The sequence below is a fragment of the Patiria miniata genome, unplaced genomic scaffold, assembly GCF_015706575.1.
Source record: "Patiria miniata isolate m_02_andy unplaced genomic scaffold, ASM1570657v1 HiC_scaffold_4, whole genome shotgun sequence".
Classification (NCBI taxonomy): Eukaryota; Metazoa; Echinodermata; class Asteroidea; order Valvatida; family Asterinidae; genus Patiria; species Patiria miniata.
The window spans coordinates 1,662,337-1,685,581 of record NW_024037071.1 but is presented as its reverse complement, the minus strand read 5'-3'; the positions used below and the strand labels follow the sequence as shown (position 1 = coordinate 1,685,581).

The following is a 23,245-nucleotide window of genomic DNA, read 5'->3' as shown; positions in this document are numbered from 1 at the left end:
CTCAATGATTATCTTGTGAAAAAAAAAAAATTTGCAATAAAAAATACTATTTTATGTGAAATAAAAAAAAGTTGAGTCACAATCAAATTGATCAGTTTGGAAAGACAGAACGTCTTGTTTTGACAAAATTTGATTTGTCCAATACACTTTGTACTTAAATATGTATACTTATACATGTACATCTGTGCTCGTTTTTGTTCTGAAATGCCTACATTTCTCAACCAGTTCAGATTACACACTTCAACATACCAACACAGTATAACTTGTACTAAAACATTATAAATGGGCATATAAATTAAAGTGTGTGCAATTGGGTCTCCACGTGAGTGCATCGTTTCACCCATCTCTTCATGAATGAAACATTTCACTTCCAACCCTCCCGTCTCCTTCCGCGCATTACCGGCCAGCCTAACAAGTTTCCTTAGCCTACAACCCCGGGCCGGCCCCGCGCAGGCCCCACGCAGCGTTAAGACACTAAAAACAGGTCTGGGATCGGTCCCATCAAATCAGTGGAGTAATCCACTATCTGATTGTCGTGAACCATGCGGAAGGCTCCCCCCATTAATTCCGACAAATTGGATTCCACTAGCCGTGGTAGCGGATCGCGCGCTGAATGTTAACTAGGGCTGACTTCGTACACGTACCCAGTGGTTTTGAAATGGCATTTCTGGAGCTTTCAAGTTTTAATTTCCTTATGGGAATGAGATTCAGAAAAAAAATGAAGGATGGGTATTGGTCTCACTAGAATTTTGAAGTTTCAAGTTTATAAAGCCACTTGATACATTATACTTGTAAGTAAACATAATAGAGCTTAGAATAATAGTATGGGGAGATGAGATAATATATGCTGAGGCTTATACTGGGTCTGCCCCTTCACAGAGAAGTGAAAATTTCAAAGCTTTGGTCAACATAAGGAGAGTGGAATTTGTTTAAATGATGGGGAAAGTTGAAATGATTTGAAATGTACTACTGCCATGCAGTAGTATGTTTAGCCATTTTTTTATATCGATGTAATAACGTTTGCATTACACTAAAAAAACCAAGGATATTAGTCATTAAATAACAAATTATGTTAATAAAAAATAAAGTGGAATGAATATAAGATCCGTTTCCTAAAATACTAATGGAAAAACCAAATAAATTAGTATGGATTTTCATCTACTTTTTTACACGTAAGCATAGGTTCCCATAATTTACATTACGTTGACAAAACAAGCAAAGTAGGATAAAAGCATACTTGTGCAATTGTACATTGCATAAAAAAGAGGAACGACCGAATGTCCCAGTAGAGAATCCTAATGGAAAATCCTAATAGAGACAAACAAACAAACTAGTATTGATGTTCATTTGTTTTTAGGCCCCTATAATTACAGAACAAGAAGGAAATTCAGCAAATATCAAATGAGAATTACATGTATCGCAATCATACATTGTGCAAAAGAGGAACGACCCACTGATCCCTTTCCTAATGGAAAAAACAAACAAATTAGCATTGATTTTTATCTGTCCTCTCACCGTGCAACCCAATAACTCCGTCGAAATCGGCAAACGGAATTTTGTCCAAACTTGTACCCCAAGGGACCATTAGCCACAAAATGAGAAAACCTCAGCCCCGGCACTATAAATGAGGATCGATTCGGGCCAACTTGTTCTTTTCTCGGCTGGTGTTCCGGAAACGATGCACCGGTCGTTTTGAAACGATCGGTTCTCGTCTTGTAGGGAAATGGAGAATGGATTTCTGGGCCGGAGGGGGGTAGTGAAAGATTCCCGGTGCCGTCATGCTTGTTGTGTCTTAAATTAATCTGGATGAAGTGTAAGCCTGTAAACTGGCAAAATCCAATTGAAATGAAAGATTTCATTTGGTCGACTCGGTCAGGGGAATCTCATGACGCTTAGAAAATATATATCTGTGATATGGTCCTGTGTTTACTTTTGACCAGATTCAGTTCAAGATGGAAAATTGGGGGAGCTCAGAAAATGTTTAATCTAATGAATTTTTGAGGATCTGATTTTCGGAAGATTTTGAAATGTTTTCTTTTTGGAAACTTTGTTTGGTAAAGAACAGGACAATCTTTTGAATTTGAAGGGATTTTTTTCTTCAATTTTTGTGGTTAATAGAGTTCAGAAATAAATTACTCTTTTACTTAATTTTGATTAAGTTGGGAAATCTGGTTTTAAAAAAAATCGAGGGGGAGTGAAAACTAAAACAGTGTTGTCAAATGCCTACCATTTCTGAAGAAATGTCCATGCCATTGACTAAAAAAAAAACAGTTAAAAGACAAGCTTGTGTTTTTGTCTGTAAGGCCAAAAAAATAAAAAAATAGTTCTGCTTCCGGTTTCCCTACCTTCCCTATTCTGACAGCCCCTACCCTAATTTTTTGGTGGGAAAAATGAGAAAAAAAACCCACCCAAAACCATCAATTACTACCTTTTACCCTTGACTACACGCAGATGCCTCCATATGATCATACACAAAAAAAATTGCCATGTAATCGGAAGCAGAAGTATATTTTTTTTGGCCTAATGTTCATCATTAGATTTTCATACTTCCTGTAAAAATCAAGGATGTTAACTTTTATCTTCTGGTTCTTTTAATTACAGAAATAGCCAAGGATTATCTACAGCGGACGGGCAAATACCAAGTCATATCCGGCATCATATCACCGGTACACGATGCCTACAGCAAGAAGGTAATATCTTACAAGACAACGGGGGACGAAGCAATTAATTAATGGACTCAACCTGGCTATTCAAACAAGTTTGCTTAGCCCTATGCTGACTGATTTGACGTAACTAAATCCCTCTGGCCCTAGACTTACAAAGTAGATTTCATTATATGAAGCCATAATATTAATCAATTACTCTCGGTGGTATGTATGCTGTAATGTATGAAAAAAATTGACATTCATAAATGGAAAGGGTTAACCCCCGCTGCCCTTTGCCCTCCCCCCCCCCCCCCAAGAATATTGTGGCAGTAAGCCATTTGGGAGTGACCTATACCCTTTGGGATTTAAATTTGAAAAAGTCTGGTACACTGACTTGCTCAGAATGCTTGGCACATTTTAACTTTGAATTCTCCAGACCCAAGACACTGTTGCTAATCACATGATTCGGGGCAAGCTCTTGCATAGTTACGTAAGAGACGCTCAGCACCAATACATTGTTCACAATGGGTGAGAATGGCACAAAGACACGAGACCATGCCGGAGCTGGGGGTTGCTAGCATAAGGCTTGCCCCGAATCACGTGATACAGTAACAGTCTCTTTGGTCGGGCGAAAGAAAAGTTAAAACGTGCAAAGCATTGGATTAAGTCAGCGTTTCAGATTTTATTCAAATTTAACTCGCAAATGGCTTATTAGCCCTAACTGCCCCCAATGCTACAAAATACTACCGAGTAGTAACCTGTAGTATATATTTCTTTCCATATAAGTGTGCACAACACATGTAGTAATTTGGCACTTGACCCCCAAAGAGCCCTTAGGGGGTCAGGGCTAATTTAGTAGAATTCAATAGAAAAGCCAATCTTCAGAAAAACATACTGCCTGTATTGTACATGCAGATGCTGTGCTGTGTGGGTGAAAACATACCGTTAGACATGTATGTATTCATTTATCCATTCATTTGCTCACCACTTTCCACTGATTGTGATGAGTTACCATACAATGAGTCAAGAACCATTGAGTTTTAAGTAAATAGGTCTGGGAATTAGACAAGGCAATGTAAAGGAAGCTCCTGGTCCCAGATGTCCCACCCACATTTACCGGTACTGCACATCCAATAATTAACATGAACAAAAAGTACAGGTGCCATGATGTACAAAACTGCACATGTATTCTAAACATACATAACATTTCACAGGGAAGAATTCTGAAAAGGGGGAAGTACTTGTTCATTATGAGAATGAACTCTGTATTTCCTTCGATCTAAATCTTTGAGATGAGGAGAAGGAATTGGAGTTGAGGTTTAGAAGTGAAGAATGACTCACTTGCTTTCTACAGCAGGCCACTTGTGGGCCAAAGTTTTGCAAACTGACTTCTGTAGAAGATTTTCAGCGGCTAAAATTAAATTGTCAGAATTTTAACAACAGCTTGTGTGCAACTTCTGAACTTGTCTGGTATTTTAAATCCTCGGTGATAATTATTCACTTCATCCTTGCGTGAAATGCACCCAAGAGTGCGATTTTAACTTCCGGCGCGAAGATGAATAATTAAATCGGTGACGCCATTCAGACTGCGGCGTTTTGCGTTTCAGGGTCGCACGAGTTCCTTCTTGGCCAGAACTCATGGGCTGAAATCCATACACGTTCCTCATGTTTCCCCCTTGACCCGTAAGCATGTGCAGCTGGCATGGCCAATAGATGGTCAAGAGATGGGACACGGCATGGACAGTAATATTCCTTGGGGTCAGAGCAGATGGAACAGCAGACCTGCTCAAATGTATGGTCCGGGAAAAGATTAATGGGGAAGTGGAGATGCGGTCAGGAAGGATTATTGAAGACGGTCAGGAAGGATTATTGAAGACGTGCTAAGATAAACAAGTGCTGGAACGTGTCAAATCGTGCACACTTGTTAAAGCGTTGCAGACCAGACTGCATCGTATATGTGTGCATTTAACCTAAAATGTGTGGAAACGATCCTACATGAAGTTAACTCAGACAACATGTTAAAGACATATATAGGATCATTTGCTTTTTATGCATTCTGTTTGATTCTAATTAATAACACCACTCAAAATTCAAGGAAGAGTGTTTAAAACATAATCTGTTGAAGTCTCGGCTCAGTGGATATTACGCTTTTTCGAGAAAATAGTGAGAAACCCTGCACAACCTTTTGATCACGAAACACTATTTCCTTGACAGCCTTCTTTTTCCCCAAAAATCAGTCATTTGACTGATCGACATTTTCATTGGAAATCACCTACATTCTTGTATTTCTTCTAAATGACAGCAAGCCAGGCGGAATAAATTCACAGGGTGTTTAGTACCAGAACAATCTTTAATCCAAGTAAGCTTTTTGATCATAACTTGAAAATGATGCAAATGATCCAATATGCCTTTAAGTCAATGTGCCAAATGTTATACTTGGGTAGAAATACCACATGTACACCCAACAGCACTTACATAAGCGATCAGCTTTGGGGTCTAAATGTTGAATTTTCACCAAACGTACTGGGCCTGAAGACTTTGGGTTCATTGCATGTTGTAGCCCTACTTTTCTGCTTTCTAATCACATACCGGTATATAGTTTGCCAGGGATTTCTCATTTTACATTTTTATTGAGTTTAAATGTATAGTCCATCATTTGTAATTGTGCATTTTGTTCGTTTGAAGCAACAAACGTTCTCAAAATCTAAAGAAGGGTGATAAACAACTAACCTTATGAAGTTTCAGCTCAGCTTTAGCTGTATTTTTCGAGAAAAACAACATTCTAGGATCTCGATTTCAAATCAAAAGTTGCTGAATCATGTTTTGAATTGGGCCTGAATTCAGTGTCCGAGACACGTTTTTACTGAGCCGAAAGCAGCTACGTGATGTCGCGCACTGATTCGACAAATTATAGAGGGCGCGCGCGCGTCTTGTCAACACTTGCGCACTTCGCCATAAAAAAAAGAACTACTAACGGAAATTTTCAATGGTTAAGACACACCGTTGGAAAGGCCTTCTTTCGTTGATTTCTTCAAAATGACAGCACGCCAGAAAGAATAATTCCACAGGGAGTTTAGTCCCCTTGCTATCTTTCAACCAAGTATGTTTTTCGACAATAATTACGTCAGTCACTTTTTTGATAGCTGCAAATGATGGACTGTAGCTTTAAGCAAGCCAGTTGGTCGGGGCCAAGCAGATAGACCAACATGTATTGTATGTAGACATGGGATTTCCCTACACATAACAAAAATTGGACAAGAAAGTTGTTCAAATGTAAATTTGTTTGAAACAACAAGGTGCAGGACCAACTACCGTATCTATTATCTATTTGCAGTAGATGTTATTATATCAGGTTACATATTCTGTAGTTGTGACGGAATCTCAAACTGTGTTTTGACCTTGCTGTCTATTTGCTAATACATCCGTCTAACATGTCTAATGATCTTCTTCAAGAATTACTGGAGACTAGTGCCGAGCTATTTTTCGTTGGACAGTCTGTTTGGCATTGAGACGCAGCGTGATATTGTTTAATGCATTCCTGATTAAATTTTTGTAATTGCGTCGCCGTGCGTGGGCTGATTAGCTACAGGAATGTGTACATGTTACCGGTTTGTACATAGTGCTGTACATGTAGGTCCTCTGACTTGATTTTGTTAAATTCTTGCAATATGGAAAGAATCATCCTAAGTATACTTAAAGAGTAATGACATTATGGAGTTGGTACAATGTACCCGGTGGGCGAGTTCATGTGTACCGGTATATCTATTTCATTGAGTACGGATTCTATTTCATTGAGTATCTGCCACTTTAATTATGCACCAAATTTGGAGTCAGGATTAGTATCAAGCATGGGCGTCGCGAGAAAAGCAAAAAACAAAAAACAAAAAAACAAAAACCCGAGAAAAAAACAAGGAAAATAAAGGAAGAAAATGAGGTGCAAAGTCTTGCTGTTAATTTATTGCACATTTAACAACATGGGCATCCACAGGGGTGTCAATGGGGGTGGGGTTGGCAAATGTCCCCCGCCAACTAAAAAAATATATGATAAAACGAGAATATGCTAAAGAAAGTACAAGGATTTTGAAAACTTTGCCCCCCCCCCCTAGAAAAATCCCGGTCACGCCCATGGCATGAAGTATCCACTGGTTCTACTGAAAAAGTAGTTCATCGATGCTATTTTTGCATTAACTTTCATTAAAATTCAACAAGTTAACAGCCAAAGAGGGATTAATTTTTAATATGATCCATTGGGACTGGCCTTCTGATCGTATTGCACTGTACCAGGTACCGTACATTTGTACATATTGCTTGGACCAGAAAAGTTTGGTGATGACATCGACTATATACTTTCATTAGCAGACGTTCCAACTTTGGTATTAGTGTGTACTACATGTAGTTTTCATTATCATCATTATCATCATTTATTTCTGGTAATGAAACAAAAGATTCCTCAAAAGCGCCCTAGGTCCTGTAGCTTGCATGCCTGAAGAAACCTGTAGAGAGGAGACAATGAGAAGAAATTACAGTTTTAGAGGGTGGGAGGAAAACCCCAGAAGAATATTCTGGGGAAAATGCCACGGAATCAGGTAGGGACTGAAAACCCAATCCGGTGTGGACCAGGACAGGAATGGATTCTGGGCCATAGAGGTGGAAGGGGAGAGAAGAACCACTGTGCCAAGCTGACTTCCCCTCCCCCCCCCCCCCACTCCCCACTCCCGAAGTAGGAGCAAGATACTTTTTTAATGCGTTGTTTAACATTTGGTCGTTGGCTGAAGTTTCTCAAAGTTTTTATCTTTGTTCCTTGCCTTTTTTGAAAAAAAAATCTGATTACAGGGTCTTGTTTCAGCCAAGCATCGGGCAGAGATGTGCAAGCTGGCAATGAAGTCGTCTGATTGGATCAGGTTAGACACGTGGGAAATAGAGCAAGACGGTTGGACGGAGACGGTCAAGGTTGGTATCCCACAACCAATCAGATTCAGCTAATGACTATTCATTTCAAAAACGTATGCAAATTTTCATTTGAAATAATCCTTTAATTTCACTCAAACCATAAATGGGTACTGTGAAGGTCGAGCCCAGAGTGCGCTGATCTCGAGCTGCTGCAGATAAACCATGAACAGGGGTAATAATTGAGAAATACTTTGGGGTTTTTGGTATAAAGTGCTATAAGCATCACATTACTTTACAATGTACATGTAGGTCTATTATTCTTGAAAGCATTGGTTTACTTGCATATGACGCACTGTACGCACTAGACCCTAGGTTTGGTGTTTACTCCTAGCTTTGGTGTTTACTTGTGGGGGCTGGGCCGCTGGGGCATGGCAGCAATAAGTCTCGCGTGCTTGTTGTATCTCTCTTTGTCACTGTTGACGGGATAATTTCATCATTAATGTATGCACGGCTTTAGTTTGGTTTGATTTGATTGGATTTGATTTTGTTTCCATTCAACATAATTTTAAAAGTGACTACACTTTACAACAAATGTGATGAATGGCGGAGGCTGGCAGAAAGACGAAGCTTGTACTTAGCCATGCCTCCATGAATAAACAATTTTAAGTTGAATGTATTCATACATGTACGGACACCACACATACAACTGTACAGGGTGAGTAAAAAAAAACGAAACCCAAATGTCGGGACTTCTGTTTTAGTGAAGTTCTGCATGTAGCACTTCCAAAATCTAGGATATGAAAGCCCAATTCGTGAGCTTTCTTTTAGTACAAGAATCATTCAAATCGCTCATGTACTTTTGAAGTTACGGAATTTTAAACACAACCACCGTTTTAAAGTTCTGTTAACGGATCACAAAGAAGTTGTTCGTTCTTTCAGCAAAACGAAACGACTCACACGCATCCCTGTGTGATTTGTTTTTCGTTTTGCTGATAGAACACTTACCTTCTGTTGATCCGTGGACAGAACTATAAAATGGTGGTTGTGTTTAAAATTCTGAAACTTCAAAAGTACACAAGTGATTTGAATGATTCTTGTACTAAAAGAAAGCTTGTGAATTGGGCTTTCATATCGTAGATTTTGGAAGTGCTACATGCATAACTTTACTTAAACAATGGTCCTGACATTTGGGTTTCGTTTTTTTTTTTACTCACCCTGTACTGTAAAAATGTACAGTTCCATATATCATATCTTCAAGAAAGAAGTTGGACAACAGCATAATACATGCATGCTTAAAATACACCTGAGGGCATGATTAGGTATACGTAATTTGCATGTAGTACACACTAATTGGTCTCAACCTCGGCCATTTCTACATACATGTATGTCACTAATACTGCCTGCAAGATTAAGTGTCCTTCACGACTGATCTGACCCTGATAGCTTGCAAAACAAAAAATGATAAAATTGCTTTCACAGTGCAATCGTTTGGCACCCTTCTCAAGCAGCCATAAAGCCTACCCTCATCTTTGAACAAAACTGAGTGGTTTGTTTTGCTGCCATGCACTTCATGAACCTTCATTTGTCCAAAAAAAACTTAAGTTTAATCCTCTTTGATTCGTGGAATTAAATTATATTGGCTGTATTCGTTGCAATAAAACTTGTTTCAATGAAAAAGTGTTGTGTGCATGTTGTTTATGTACATTTAGCTCACATTAGCCATGATAAATTTGACGATTTTTTTCAAAATTTATTTCTGGAATGTAACAAATTTCAGAATTAACAAAAGAGTCTTTAAAAATGAAAACTAACCAACTCGATTATTTGTTGTGTAATTTTCTAATTTTCACATGACTGAATGTTCAAAGGAGCTTTTGAACAGCACTTGAAATCCCAATACAAATTTACCCAAAGTTTTGCAGTTTTTACAAACAGAAAGGTTTTTTAAAAGTACTGAACACGTTTGACATTCCGATCAAGTACGGTACGATTTTCACAGTTGCTGCACAGTTATTCCACACAATTCAATCCAGAGGGCATTAATGTGTAAAACGCATGTATACGTTAAAATTGTGTCTACGGCTCCTCAAAGTACATATTCATGTCTAGATAACAACCAGGCAACATCTTGCAAAGTGGACTGGGCTACACATACCACTATTATTAAGTTATGCGTATCTCTTTACAGAAATTCAATCATCCGTGTCTTTGCATAATTGTATATCGAGTTAGCCAGGCACTTTGAAGGAATATATTATTTAAAAAAATATAACATGATTTGAAGGGCATGGATATTCGGTATTAGCTCCTGAGTTATTGGAAGTTGGTAAATAAAGTAGTTGTTGAACTTCCAGCACTCAAAATTAAATAAATGTATAACAAAATTCAGGCTGTGTCCGAAACAGGCTTCCAGAGCTAGGGCTACGTCTATTGTCAGCGCGTCCCCGCGTATTTTTAATGTGCGCAGACCTAGACCTAGCTCTAGACATTGATTCAGATGCAGCCTGAATTGAAAAAAAAAAGGGGGAAAAACATGTACATTATTTTGTGAATCATCAATTTCACCTTCAAATACATGTACATGTACATGTACAAGCCACAGGTGCTTGAGAACAAATGTAGATATTTCTGATAAAGTCCGTGGCACTTACAGACAAACCAAGGTGAGCAAACACAGCTGCCTTAAAATGTAATTTGCTGCTGGGTCGTTCTATAAACTTATTGTCCAAAGTGTGACAATTTTCCTGTCCCTGTTACCTTGGTACTTTGTATTTTGCAATTCAAGTATCATTAAGAATGACTTCAAAATATTCTATTTTTGTTGGGTAGTTAGTTTGCTATTCATAATCACTCTTCCATTAAGGAGTGCACCAGAATTATTTATTTATTTATTCCTTTTCTCATTCTTTTATCCAAAACAGTTTAAAACTGGTTTCCATTGGGGCCCTGCATGCACTGCAATATTAAATAAATTTCAGCAAAGTAAAACTCACAAGGAAAGTGCAGAAACAGACTACAAACATTAATATATAAAAATGTATATACTACAAAAATTTATATATGTGTATAAGTACTAGTCATACATGTATTTACACAAATAAAGCTGTATTTACAAGTTCATTTCAAACATTGAAGTATAAGGCATGAATCACTGATAACGAGATGGGACATCCAAATTACAATATAAAATCATACAAGATGGGACGTCCAAATTACAATATAAAATCCAAGATGTCGGATGTAACAGGGACAGGGGAAAAAAGAAGACCCCAAATTTATAGAAAACCCCATCTACAAGTGGAGATCGAAGCAGAAATAGAGTTTGAAAATGTCATTTGTTTCTGATTTTGATTGCGTAATTGTATTAAAAAGGGCAGAAATTAGGCCGCAGGCGCCAGAATGAGCTAATCGCATTCATCTGTATACAACAAGCGGCGTCAGATTCAATTAGCTAATAATGAATGAGAATTGGAATTAAGATCATTGCAATTTGGACGTCCCGTTTGGAATCACACCGTCGAGTTGGATTAAGCTCATTAGAGATAAAGCAATCACAGAACGGGGCATTCGGCTTCATCTGGGTAATTGCATCAAGAGTCTTGAGTCGCTTCAGAGACAAAACAACTCATCAACAGATGGCCAATCCCCTACATATTTGTCGAATATTTAACAAAGTTAAAGACAAGGGCACACTTTGTCATACATGTATCGAAATTTGTTATTGTCAAATTTCCATTCCAGGGAATGCAATCTGTTGCCGTGTAATGGTCCTTTACTACCTAAAAGAAGTCGAGCATGAAAGTTTGTCATAAGGCTTTTGTCATGTTAAGTGAATTCTTATATTAGTGTATTGGGCAATAATGAAAGTTATCTTTTAACCGTTTAGTCCCTGTACTGCCCCAAAATGTCCTGCCTGTTACTCCTACAAATACTGCCCCAAACGGCCAAAGCACTATATGTTTTATGGCTTCATCAAGAAGTAAATATAGTGTAGTACAATGTAATACAAGTGCGATTTGCTAATGAGCTTTTTACACTTTCAAGTTTGCAGAATACACTATTTTGGCGTGGCAGAAAATCACAAACCAATGTATCAAAAGATTGCAGTAATGTGATTGTTAGTTATCTCTTGGGGCTTATAGTTTTAAGAACCGGTTTCTTCGTCTTGAGATTTTGATCAACCTCCTTCCGAAAGACATTAAGTTCAATTATTTACATCGCCATCTGGGCATAACAAACCGCCGATCAGAATCTATCACACTCACAAACCTGTTAACATACATGTACGTGAATGTTTTCGTTTAATCAGAGGGAAGAGAAACCGATACATCTTAACGATCTCTCCGCATCGAGTCCGAGGCGACAGGAGAAACGCCGTTTTAATTTAAAACTGACCCCTTCCAGACCCGGGTGTTTTGGTTTTTAGGGCCGCGCAGTGCATCTCGGCACGTCACAGATCGTGCGGCCCAATATATTTCTGTGGTTGGCCTAATCAATATTGGAGTGACATCCGAACCTTAGAGTTGTTTTCTAGCCTCGCGTCAGCTGTTTGATGGGCCGACGGGGCTGACTGATGAAATTGCGATTGCGGAGTTTTCGCGGGAGGGGACTATTTGGGCCAAACAAAGCACTTGCCTTGATCAGATACTGAACGTGTGTAGCCTGAGGGGGACAAGGGGTACTGTGCAGTGTGCAGTGCAATTTCCTGCACTTGTGGTTCTCTTCTTGAGAGTATTTGGTGATATGTCGTGTAAAGTTTCTTTCAACCGCTGCAAATTTCAGGCTGTCAAATTGGTGTCGTATGTGTTTCCGCAAACATGCACTGCATAAAGGTTTGAATCTTAGTAATTGTTTTCAGGTCATTCCGGGTTTTCAGAGATGTTTCTGAATAAAATATAAATCTAGATCATATTTCCCATACATCCAATTCAAAATTCAAAATATTTACGAAATTCAGAAGTGGCCATAAAAGTGGTTCAGCAGTTCATAAAAGACTGTCATAATATGTAAGCGGGTGACTTTTGTGTATGCGTCAACTTGACTTGAGAAAACATGGTTTCCTCTTCAAATCCTGAAATTTCTCTTATTTTGTGTCCTTGAAATCCTTGGCTTTGTGCATGTACAGTATGATAAGGTCATGCAGATTTATCAAAATATATGTTCAGAAATCCTAAAATAGAACCCACCCTCCACCTCCAAAAGGATGATATTAAGATTTGTTTAGACCATTTGTTCCCAGAAGAAACCCCAAACTGCCTCACTTTTTGAATTTGAAAATGAAAGTTCTTCTACTTTGGGCAAGCACATGCACCCAGTGAGGTGACATCAATCTTCCTCCTTTGTCTTGAATCTGAGAGCGTGGAATCAAAGTATGGGTGAACGTGAAACATTTTCGGACCAAGTTTCCAAATTTGCCTGAACAACAAATGTGCTCAGTCGAATTTAGTAATTGTCCAAGGTTTAGTGAAGGAATTGGGCACTTTGCCCAATCAGTGTTGTGTCAAATTTCAGCTTCTGGAATCTCATTGTCTCTCTTTTGTCCCCATCTCATACAGTCATTGAGACACCACCTTGATACAGTCAACTTGGAGACATCCAAAGAGGCGGAAGACACCCTCCAACCTCCCGTTTCTAGGTACACCTCCGTCCCAGTACGGACGACCCGAAAGAGGAGGCGGAACAACAACAAAAACCAGGACGTCAACGGCGGTAAGTTATTGATGCACAAAGAAGCGCTACTGACTAGGGTCATCGTCAAGTCCATCACAGTCCATCTCAAGTCCTCACAAGCCCATCACAGTCCATCTCAAGTCCTCACAAGCCCATCACAGTCCATCACAAGTCCTCACAAGCCCATCACAGTCCATCACAAGTCCTCACAAGCCCATCACAGTCCATTACAAGTCCTCACAAGCCCATCACAGTCCATCTCAAGTCCTCACAAGCCCATCACAGTCCATCTCAAGTCCTCACAAGCCCATCACAGTCCATCTCAAGTCCTCACAAGCCCATCACAGTCCATCTCAAGTCCTCACAAGCCCATCACAGTCCATCACAAGTCCTCACAAGCCCATCACAGTCCATCACAAGTCCTCACAAGCCCATCACAGTCCATTACAAGTCCTCACAAGCCCATCACAGTCCATTACAAGTCCTCACAAGCCCATCACAGTCCATTACAAGTCCTCACAAGCCCATCACAGTCCATTACAAGTCCATCACAAGCCCATCACAGTCCATTACAAGTCCTCACAAGCCCATCACAGTTAAGTCACACAAGTTGTCCAATCTCAAGTCAAGTCACAAGCTATTCAAAGGAACTGTGTACAAGGGCATTCCTTTGTTATTGTTCATCCCCTGGTAGGCATGTTCGAGACGCCGTGCTACTGCCGTGCCAAACTCAATTAATATGACTTGTTTAAATTCAGCATGGCGAAAGCACGGCGTTTAGAACCATTTGGCTCGGCAAATTGAGTTCGGCGTGGCAATGCCCTTTGGGCATCAAGGCTGATGCGCTATCGTTGTTCCAAGCAGCAGTGGCACGGCAGTGTCGCAGCACTGTTCTCAACGCCATTCCATTGCCCTGCTGAACTCAATTCAATTCAAAGTTGGGGCAAACGTTTTAGGAAAGAGCATGCTCACAATACCCTCTCTCGCGTCAGCATCACAGGGATCGAAATTGGTGCGAATAGTTTGATCGCGCTGAAAGTTCAGTGAACTGCTCGTCTGACATTAAACCTCTCTTGCGTCCGCATCACAGGGATCGAAATTGGTGCGAATAGTTTGATCGCGCTGGAAGTTCATTGAACTGCTTGTCTTGCATTAAACCTGGCCCGTTACTCCAGATGCATTAAGGTTTGACAATTAGGTTCTGCGTTAAGAGCAACTGCCGTGCTGTAGACGAGCTATTGCCACACTCACTTCAATTAAGTTTGGTACAGCAGCAGCACGGCGTCTAGCACATGCAGGCCTTACTTGTGACCAGTCTTGTGAACTGATTTAGGAATTGACTAGTGATAGTCACAAGTCATACACTCTCAAGTCGGTCCAAGTCACAAGCTATTCAAATGGAATGTTTACAAATGAATTCCATCGTTAGTGTTCATCCCCTGTTACTTGTGACCAGCCTTGTGAATTCACTTGTGATATACTTCCTTGAAGGATTAAACTTGCATCAGAATGACTAGTGATGAACTCAGCTGCAGCATTGCAACTAACAGAGTACAAAAAATGTTGGCATAAACTTATTCGGTGAATAAAAGTAGAGGCCTTTTTTTGAGGTGGACCCACATCCACGGGCATGCGGCACACGTTCTTCAATCACAGTTTGCTAACCCTATTGGTCTAAGAAGCCAGAAGTGCAAGCGTACTACCTGAGCGGGAGCCTCAGTTAAGCAAATTTGTCCTCTGAGGTAAGCGTGCCTTTTGCTGTGCTTACCGCTACGGTCTCCATGAAATACACAGAGGCTCTGTTTCTGCAGAAAATTGTGTGCTTAGCAGCGTTATGAGATTGGGCCCTGGTTCTTGCCATTTTCTGTTCATTTGAAGGGCAAGTGTCAAGCTTCCTTCAGAATAATCATGCGACACACAGTATACAAGTTTCAAAACATGTCATTGTACAGATTGTCAGGTTAAGGCCTTTCCGGAGATGACCAATTGCCACCAAATCCCTGTGTGGGCAAAACATGGCTTCCAGATTACCAATGGCGTGTTGTTATACCAGATTGAAGTGCCATTACAAATCCTGTGGGGCTGATTGGAATGGTGTTAAGTTACCAGCGGGTTTCTTTTTCTTTTTAAACATCACTCACCATCTTGTACTCAGACTCCGGTCTGTGTACATGTACAGTAAATTGTATGATTTTTTTAGCCAGCCAATTTTTGTTTCCCTGGAGGCATTCTTTGTAGCACCACAAGAGGTGTAGATTTTACTTTCTCGGTAGCTACTCAATGGATACCATGGGTACATGTGTGCGGTCAGCGTCAAGCACGCTTGCTCAAGTTTAATACCGTGATAAATCTTTTCGAAGAGTACATGCACCTCTGACAGATTTCTGTTGAAAACCAGAGTTGGGCAATGACGTCAGTGACTGGGACGCGAGACGCTTTAGAGTGGCAGTATTTTTGTGACTTGCGAAGCGACTCAGACTTCTGATACACTTGAGACGAAACTTGAGATTTGTTCGTGACTTGAAAGAACTGTTTGCAGGCAGGCTATTTTTAAAGGATGGAAATTTAACGACACTACTGACGATGCTTAACATCAGATTTAAAATCATGGCACACACACATTCCAAGCAGCATATACCGGTATATAAAATGAACCCTCCTGCTATCTTAACTGTCACAGACAGTCAGAAATCAATCCTCTTCCCCTGTCATGCCTTTTACACTGTAGGCTAGTCACCAAAAATCAGATCACATTTCAAGCAAGCACTGTGACTAGTCACATTCAGTCAACAGACAAAAGCAGGCAAGAATTAGGCACAGCTGGCTTATCAATCACTTAGAGTCAAAGCATAGCTGTATCAAGTTACCGGTACATAAACAGTCACAGCCAGTCAATCCTGCTTTATGTAGGCTGGGAGCTCTTTAAAACTGTTGAAAACAGTCACTTGATTGATTTTGATTAAAAGGACAACTTGGCACAGAATGTACGTTGGCTTAGGAGGGTTAACATAAATGTACATGTACTTGCCCATATAGTTCATGTGCATGGGGTGAATTCTATTCAGCCGGTACGGCCGTTGCTTACTATAACTTATAAGGAGCAGGCAAACATACAACATGTACGGTACATGTAAATGTTCATTGACATTTGGTACCGGTACATTTACACACGTGTCCATGCTTTTTCAAAGTCTTTAAATAACTTTCCTCAACGGTCGTGATTCTTTGCTTCACCCGTTTGACATTCTCGAATCACATGCATGAACCACCCGGAACTCGTCAAGAGCAGACCAGCATTTCCACCTTCTTGTCCCGTACCCCAAAGTGCCTTCTGCTGTTAATGCAGCAGCCCCAGAGAAACGTCCCAAGTGTTTGTGTTGTCGCTCAAGCTAGTCCACGGAGCGCGGTTGTTTTATTTCATTCTGAATTGGCCGGGAAGTTCCGTCAGCTCGAAGCGGTTAAAGGAACAGGATGTTCAGTTTGTGTAAAACTCAGAACTCAAATGTATCCAGTGGCTAAAAGACAATGCGACATTTATTTAAAGAAATATTCCAGATCTGAATTTAAACTGTGTGTTTACACATATTACAGTAATAACCAAATCAAAAATGTGAAATTTTTCATGTATTCAAGAAGACCATGGAAATACAGTGGGCACATATATGTTAGATCTTAACCCTAACCGAACTCAACCCATCAAAGCCCAACAGCAGGTTTTGTTGAAATCTGTTGGGATAGGTAGGGTACAGTACCCCTAAACTGATGGTCGTTTACATTGGGTTTGGCATACCTCCAGAAACTAAGTCCAACAGTGTGTGTGTATGTATTTCCCATATGTGGGTGTTGGAATTTGCCAGGATGGTTATGGTTCCTAGAAAATTATGCTAGGGAGTTAGGGTTAATCAAAAGTAAAGCAAGGTGGAGAAGACCTTTTCAATTTTTAAATACCCCCATCTTTTTCATACACACGGTGAAATATTTATCTCGAGGCGAAAATTGTGAAATCTTGATGATTATTTTTGAGGAAAACGCTTCAGCAGCTGTTTTGAACATTGGTACATTTACATTCGTGCCTCATTGGTGATTCTGTGCAAACAAGTTGCAGCAGAAGGGAAAGGCATTAAAAGCTTTTTTTTTAGCAGAGACCATGTTGCAAGTATTACTATTGAAATGTAAAAAGCTTTCAACTGATTGCAATGATTGAAAATATTTTTGTTTGCCGACCAAACGTGCTTTAAGTCAAAAGAGGACGGCTGCACATGTGCAGTGTTGTAATGTGTTGTGTGCTTAAACAGTGAATGAATGTGAGTTTTCTTTGTATTCGGTCTTCTTACATGGTACTTACAGTATTTAAGAAAACAAAAACAGCAAAACAGCTTTCCCTTGGTGACTTCCCCGTTACCCAAGTTTTTTGCTCCTAATACACATAACACATGTACCATACATGTGTTCGTTTTTACCGTTCTGGCTTTTCATATGTGCAACTCTCCAATTGATTCCTACAAGTCAAAGGGTCTCTAAAAAATTCTGTTCAGAATTGGGATCGTGAATAGTGTCCACTTGCACCTTTGATTTTACCCGTAAGACCTACGTGACATGTACACTTTAAAAGCTCTGTGCCTGTGACGATCATACATTCTCTGGTCTACGGATTGTGTGAACTTGTCAGAATGCTGCGAGGCATAAAACCGGGCGAGCGACACAGAGAGCGAGAGAAATGCCCAAGCGGAAAAAGCAGTGAATGGTTGTTGACCAGGCAGCGTTGCCCTGCGGTGAGGGATGACATTTTGATCCCCAGCGCCCACCATCATTAATAATTCCCCAGTGTGCCGACATGTACATCCCATCTTTTATAGACCAGTAGTTCCCCGGTAGGCATTCTATTAATCTGATTAGAAGTGGGCGCACAAGACCTATTTGGCCGGGACGGTTTCTCGTGAAGTGACGTCGACGTGGAGTATTTTGCAGTCAAGGAAAATCATAAACCCACTTGTCCCCATCTATCAAAAATGGAAGTGCGATATTGTTGGTCATTGTCATTAAATGTTATAAATCATTCTCTATCTCTCAATCCATCATGGGAGACTCTGAAAACTGAAAAACATGTATCTGTGCAAACGTCTTCTTCCTTCAAATGTTGTGGTGAATCTTCCTCCAAATTAATAAGTAACACCCAGGTTTCAAGACTGATATTAGTTTGCTGGTGCAGTGTCTGGCCTTTGAGTGCAACACAAATTTGACTTTCTAGATTTGATGTCAAAAATATTATTTTGCCACAAACATTGACTTCTCCTGTAATCCCAATTTAATTTATGCACGCAAGTTGGCATTGCTGTTAAAAGATCTTTAACTCACTAAGATTCACAGCAACTACTAACATTTAAAGGCACACAATGTAGGATCATTTGCTTTTCATGCATTTTGTTCATTTCCAATAATAACACCACTCAAAATCCAAAGAAGAATATTCAAAACCTATCCTGCTGTTGAAATTTCAGCTCAGTGGGTATACTTTTTGAGAAACCAGTGAAAAAAAACATGCAGAACCTTTTGATCACGAAACACGATTTTGTCCATAGCACTCTCTATTTCCAACAATTTGTCAACTGACTGATCATTGGAAATCATCTACATTTCTTGATTTCTTTTACACGACGGCAAGCCAGATGGAATAATTTTCAAACGGGGTGTTTAGTACCAGAACGATCTTTAATCCAAGTAAGCTTTTTGATAATAATTTGGTACGTTACTTTTGGGATAAATGCAAATTATCCTATATGCCTTTAATGAGATGAGGAATACCACACAGTGATCCACATTATGGAAAGTGCATGTGAGACCGAGCATCTTAAGACACCCAGCGCAGACAGGCTGACGGCAGGCTTGATTACACCCAATGGGATGAGAGGCCGTTGATACGAAGACAAGCTGTTGATTACTAAACAAGTGGGAAGATCTTCACGGTTTGGCAAGCAAGGCCGGCTAGATTACTAGAGTCTGTGAAGAAACTGTAGATGCTGCTGATTGGCCAGTGAAGGACCCATTGAGCAGTTTTGTAGTCGAGTCCGTCAGATGTCCTCACAAGTCTTCACAAGTACATTATCACAAGTCCGTCAGTCTCAAGTTGAGAAACCAGCGATTCAAATGGTCAACATGTACGATAAGAGCATTCCTTTGTTGTTGTTGATCCCATGGTACATGTTCTTGTGATGACCTGTGTTGACCTTGTGACGGACTGGGCTACAACAGTAGCGTTAAGTGCGCACAGGGTTTTCACACGCATTGGTTTAGGTGTCCACATGCTACTGAATTAAAAAATACGTGAACTCTTGCAGTACGCTCATGCTGGGTGTCCTGTATTCAAGAATGATCCAGTTGTAATGGACACATGGGAGTCAGGTTGGCACAGTACATGGTCACTTTCCTCGCCTTGCACCTCCATAGCCCGAGTTCGATTCCTGCCCTGGTCCAGATGTGGATTGGGTTTTCAGTCCCTACATTTACCTCACACCGTGGGTTTACCCCAGAATATCCTTCTGGGGAAAATGTTGCAACCTGACGCCACTTTTTTCTTCATACATATCATCTTAATGGAGGTCAGTCATTGCAAAAATGATGATAAAACATGAATCTGGGACTGAGAAACATTTCCAATTTTGTTAGGAAATACTTCAAACATTTCTTGACTCTCCATAGACTTTGTACACAACCGCTGAAGTGGCGTCAGGTTGCAACACTTTTTTTCCCGGTAATTTCTTCTCATTTCTGTCTCACTACAGGTTTCTTCAGATTTGCAAGCTACAGTGCCTAGGGCACTTTTGAGGAAGCCTTCTTTTCATAACCTGAAATAACATAATAATAATAATATTTTTTATCTGCTATAAATGATCGTAAGAAATCAAGACTTTCAAGCACTTTAAAGAAATATGTGATGTGATCAAGCTACATGAGTTGCTTGTCGGGAATTTTCATTTGGAGATACAGGCTAAAATAGGGCCACTTCATCACATCACTTCATCACATTTCTTGGTGTTCCGACTTCCATAATTTTTTAACTAAAGATGGTATCAGGATGCATTTTTCACAGCAGTAATGTTGAGATTTTGCTCTTTTCAAATCTGTAATAAACCAAATTTTGACCGGGGCCGAGAAACGACTCATTTAGCTTGATCGCATCACATGTCAGTGCTTATCTTTCTGCACTTTTTACCATACACGATTCATATGGAATTCCTATACACATAGCTTGTGCACCAGACATAATTATGGCACAGGTAAATTAATTATTTATTCATCCATTTACCCGTCCACCTGAGGCCCACCGTGAGAGGAGTTGTTCCTCACAGGATTTGATTAATTCTAATGAGATACTGACCCCCATGGTGTCTTGATCACAACCGGAGCAGGCCTGTCGACCAGAAACTGTCGGATTATGGGACACAGGTGTGGTGCAGCGACACTCACATGCTTCATTTGTCTTTGTTAGATGCGAGAGTTAGCTAAGTAACAAGTGTCAACTGTTAACATTTTGGCAATAAAGTGGTAACAATTTGAATATCTTAAACCGAATAATATACTGCAAATTGGCATCAACAACCTATCAGGTCAAAGGTACTGCTGCAACCCTTATTTTACTGAATAAACTATTTACGCACATTATGACCCTTTTTTTTTTTTTTTTTTTTTAATGGATAAACATCACAAAATTAGCGATGTCCACTTTGGACACACAGAGCCACATCCTACGCACATGAACAGGAGTAATAAATAGCATGACACAGAAAATACAACAATGAGAAAAAAGAAAGTGCAAAATTAACATAATACCAAATACTTAAAGTAGTGCTACAGGGACATGTATAGTATAACTTCAATAGATAAATTACAAAGTAAATTACATAGTCTGATGGGTCAGGTGGCGGTGAGCTTTCTGACAGAACTTCCTTGTTTCCACTGTGGTGAGGATGGCCGACTATTTCTTCTGGCAGATTGTTCCACACAGGGATGATGGCAGGCAGTGTTCTTTCAGCAAAAACGAATGTGTGTGAATTGTTTTCGTTTTGCTGAAGGAAGGCACACCTTTTTTGTGATCCGTGGACAGAACTTTAAAACGGTTGTTGTGTTTAAAACTCCATAACTTGAAGAGTACTTGAGTGATTTGAATGATTCGTGTACTAAAAAGAAAGCTTATGAATTCGGCTTTCATATCCTAGTTTTTGAAAGTGCTACATGCAGAACTTCACTAAAACAATGGTCCCGACATTTGGGTTTCGTTTTTTTTTTTACTCACCCTGTAGTGAACATCATGTGCTTCTAAGAAGTCTTAAGTGCCTCTTTAATTATGTTTTTGGTTCCATAATTTCCGTGATTGGACTTGATGGACCCCTGATGGAATGACCTTCTCCTGAAAGCAACAATTAGGCTATCTTGTGGAGGAGCGGAAATTATATTGCAATCACTTTACCTTGGCTAAAAGCATTTTCTTAATCACGGAGGGAAACGCGATCGTAAATGGGCGATCAGAATCACTTCATTATTAAAATATTGTGACTAATGCAAGTGGCAATGATGCTTGGCATCTCATTAAATATACAATGTGTGCTGCAGTATTGATGCATATAAGGGTATAATAGTCAGGCATGCAACTTTTCCTCGGATCAGCTGATTTCCTCTTTTTTTACTTCCCATGTGTGCCATTGAAAATAGAAAAACACTGTACAAAGTCTGGGAAAAATGTGAATTTCCTCTTTTTTTGTGATTTCCCAGTTGCATGCCTTAATAGTATTAGACTATTGAGGTGAAGAAACCAAAGTTTGGGCACACTACAAAAACTTGTTTTCAAGTAAGGGCTTTTATACAGACTTACTGAAGTCCATGAGCGACCTATCAGCACGAAAGTCACAAACTGCCATTTGTGGAACAGTGGGACCAATCCAAAAGTCGAAGGTAGTCTTTTCAAATTAATCCTCCTCTACCTTTCCCCACATTTAAGTTTGGTCAAACAATAACCGTATTCTTTAACCTATTTCATACGTTGCCTGTCTCATGACCACTACAATTCCCCCCACCAAAATAAGCCAAAGCCTCAAGGTGTGCTTCCGTTCGTCACCCTCAGGCCTCCAAATACCTGTCCAAATCTGTGTAACATACCATTTTAGAAGCTTTTGCCCAGCAGAGTCCTGAAGTAAAAAATCTTGGTTCTGAAAAATATAATGCTCATTTTTTTTATGACATGCCACATATAGTACAATGTAATAACCTTTAAGATTAGGAGAAAAAAAAAATTTGCTTCCGGTTTCCCTACCTACTCTATTCTGACAGCCCCTACCCTATTTTTTTTATTGGAAAAATGAGAAAATAACACCCAAAAACCATCAATTTCTACCTTTTACCCTTGACTACACGCAGAAGCCTCTTAATGATTATACACACAAACAATTTGCAAAAATAAAAAAAAAAAATCCCTACCTACCTACCCTATTTTCAAATGCCATGTAATCGGAAGCAGAACTATCTATTTTTTTTTGGCCTTAACATTCTATACACTTTGTCGAGTTGAAATTCCATACTGATGAATACTGACGTGCTAGTCCACAAGGAAGCCTGTGTAGCCACATTACCATCTTCATCAAGGTGTTCCTTGATGGTACACTCAATGATGCGCTGCCCAACAACCTCAGTCTCACAAGTCCCACTCCCAGAAGTTCCCACCTCTTGACAACTCAGGTAGCGCATCTGACGTCACGATGGATGAATTAACCCTCTTGGTCAGACTCAGATGGTTGGTGTTGGACACTGTCTGCAAACGATACCCTCTTACAAACGATACCCTCTTACGTTTGGGATTGACAGTTACTGGACAGTTAGTGCAGTGCAGGGGAGTGTGGATCGAAAGCATTTGGATTTTCGGGTGCAGCATTTCTTCCACGGTCAGTTCCATGGACAGCTTGCCTCTTACGTTTGGGATTGACAGTTACTGGATCCATAGGATCAAGCTCTTCGGGTTCTTTTTTCAGGTTTTCAAGTACCCAGCTAGTATG

General features: G+C 39.9%; 1 protein-coding gene across 1 annotated transcript in view; it reads left to right on the top strand.

The window, feature by feature from the left end:
* The window catches only part of LOC119739623 (nicotinamide/nicotinic acid mononucleotide adenylyltransferase 3-like), a 52,578-nt gene that overhangs the window by 18,774 nt on the left and 10,559 nt on the right, over positions 1-23,245 (top strand). The window contains exons 3-5 of the mRNA XM_038214613.1: positions 2,602-2,690; positions 7,479-7,595; positions 13,091-13,244. Coding sequence (XP_038070541.1) covers positions 2,602-2,690; positions 7,479-7,595; positions 13,091-13,244 — 360 coding nt within the window. The remainder of the gene's footprint in view (positions 1-2,601; positions 2,691-7,478; positions 7,596-13,090; positions 13,245-23,245) is intronic.